The sequence below is a fragment of the Engraulis encrasicolus genome, chromosome 16 (genome assembly GCF_034702125.1).
Source record: "Engraulis encrasicolus isolate BLACKSEA-1 chromosome 16, IST_EnEncr_1.0, whole genome shotgun sequence".
Lineage (NCBI taxonomy): Eukaryota > Metazoa > Chordata > Actinopteri > Clupeiformes > Engraulidae > Engraulis > Engraulis encrasicolus.
Window position 1 is genome coordinate 53,854,043 of NC_085872.1, and position 2,500 is coordinate 53,856,542.

At 44.1% G+C, this 2,500-nt stretch overlaps 1 protein-coding gene across 1 annotated transcript in view; it reads left to right on the forward strand.

Annotated features, from left to right (window-relative positions):
• LOC134466170 (unconventional myosin-X-like) overlaps positions 1–2,500 on the forward strand; it is a 68,893-nt gene that overhangs the window by 53,032 nt on the left and 13,361 nt on the right. Inside the window, exons 38-40 of the mRNA XM_063220067.1 lie at positions 51–193; positions 586–777; positions 2,467–2,500. The exon at positions 2,467–2,500 is cut by the window's right edge and continues 42 nt beyond it. Coding sequence (XP_063076137.1) covers positions 51–193; positions 586–777; positions 2,467–2,500 — 369 coding nt within the window. The remainder of the gene's footprint in view (positions 1–50; positions 194–585; positions 778–2,466) is intronic.

A 2,500-nucleotide genomic window follows, 5' to 3' on the forward strand; every position in this document is an offset into this window, starting at 1 on the left:
TCTCTAAGTATTAAATTAACACTGTGTGTTTACATTGTGGTTTTTTGTAGGCCCTTCTCCTTCGTGCTGCAGTTCTCCCAGAGGATTCTAGAATGCCGGGCGGACAGTGCGGAGGAGATGCACCACTGGATCGCACTTCTACAGCGCACCAAAGGAGACGCCAAGGTGGAGGGACAGGAGTTCCTCATGAGAGGTAGTTTTGTAGTTCATAATGGGATTCATAATGGGATTCAGAATGGGATTCAATTGGAGGAAATACTACAAAAATGGTAAAAAAAAAAAATTGTAGTTCAACAGCCACATCTTATAATTTGATTCAACGGGAAAAAAGACTACACACTAGACAATCTATACCTCAATGCACCAAGGGAGAAGCCAAAGTGGAGGGCCAGGAGCTCCCTCAAGAGAGGTAGTTTTGTAGTTCAAAAGCCTTGAGTTATACTGGGATTCAATGGGAGAGAAGACTACATGCTAGGCTAGGCTACCTCTATCTATCTATCGCTATCTTGATGGACTGGTTGTCTCTATGTGCCTCGTAATTGGTTGATTGTTTCTCACTCACACTGTCTCTCTCTCTCCTGATAGGCTGGCTGTACCGGGGGGCGTGTTCTTCATCCTCTGTGGTGGGGGGCGTGGCCAAGCAGCTGCGACGCCGTTGGCTGGTGCTCACCCACTCCTCATTGGACGAATACTCCAGTAGTCAATCGAATGCGCCGAAGAGATCTTCTCTCCTATTGGCTAGCCTGTGTACCCTGACGTACACACACACCCCAGCAGGTGAAGTGTGTGTGTGTGTGTGTGTGTGTGTGTGTGTGTGTGTGTGTGTGTGTGTGTGTGTGTGTGTGTGTGTGTTTTTTGTGCACTATCACTGGTGGTGGGAGGTAACGCGCGGTCACGGGTGATTAACCAGAAACGCAGCACAGCTGATTAGATGGGAGGGAGTACTCACCTGGTGTGGAGCACACCTTGGGATTATTGACAGCGTTCCCAACCAACAACAACCCATTGTTGTTGGTTGGGAACGCTGTCAATAATCCCAAGGTGTGCGTTCATAAACGTGAGCGTGCACGGTGTTTAGGAAGCACAGAAGCCGAACCAACTCTGCCTCGAAGCGCAACACGTTTAAAATTTCCTTTACCGTTTTGTTCAACGCACTTGCTTGCCGCGGCTAAAATCGCTTGGTGGAACCGCTTTTAATTCATTGTTTATTGTTAAAGTTTACTGCTCTCCGGTTGATATTGCAAACATTTAAACTGCAGCGCTTCCCAGTTGATGGGTACTTCCTGGTTTGTAATGCATGCTGGGTAGTGTAGTCGGGTTGTGGTCAACTCTTTCCCACGTTTCATTATGGGTGTTGTGGTTTATTGGGAGCTATTGAAGTTGCTGTTTACTATACAATGGCGTTTGTGTATGCAATGCAACGGTTCTGTTTAAGTAATGTAAACTTTGACTTGATATGGCTTGATTTAAATTAACTGCATATGCATTCTCATTGGTAGTTTGTGGATTAAATAGTTGGCTGTATAATATATTTGTGGACATGTTATGATGTGTGAATTGTTTATGGAATATTTTATACTAAATGGTGTTGCCTGGAAAATGCTCCTTGAATTATTTAAATAATTAATGAATATTTGATGTATATCGAGTTTTATAGCACATATTTTGGGTCTTTTTCAGGTTAATAACCTGCTGCTGCAGTGTGCAAAGAAAAGAAAATAAATATCACATTGAAGCTTGAACATTGAAGCTGAGTTATTCCATCGTTGTTGCCTTCTTGGCTCCCTCTTCGGCAGGGAAAAACCCAAAGTGCCGAACAGTGTGTGTGTGTGTGTGTGTGTGTGTGTGTGTGTGTGTGTGTGTGTGTGTGTGTGTGTGTGTGTGTGTGTGTGTGTGTGTGTGTGTGTGTGTATTTGTGATGTGATGATGTATTGTGTAGTAATGTAGTTCCGGTTATGTTAGACAGCTGGACAAGTTATGATGACATGAGTCAGTTAACTTAATAAGGTAATTTCAAAAAACCTTGCCATATACTGCTCAATATCTGCAATAATTGGTAGTTTAGCAATCTGGCGGAGGAGATACCATTTTTAACCCTAAAAAATCTAACTGCCCATTCTGTCCATGGCCTATTATTTCACAGCAGTGTAATGTAGCGCATAGCACTTTATGATTCTGATCAGTCCTTACCGACTGCTAATTTGCTTCCACCACTATTTGGATCTGTAATGCTGCCCTACTGATGATATCTAAATAAAAGTATTAAACTGTGTATGTGTGCGTGTGTGTGTGTGTGTGTGTGGGTGGGTGGGTGTGTGTGTGTGCGTGTGTGTGTGTGTGTGTGTGTGTGTGTGTGTGTGTGTGTGTGTGTGTGTGTGTGTGTGTGTGTGTGTGTGTGTGTGTGTGTGTGTGTGTGTGTGTGTGTGTGGGTGTGTGCGTATCTGTGTGTGTGCGTTGACTCCACAGGTGATTGGCACGTGTGTGTGTACGGCCGGAAACA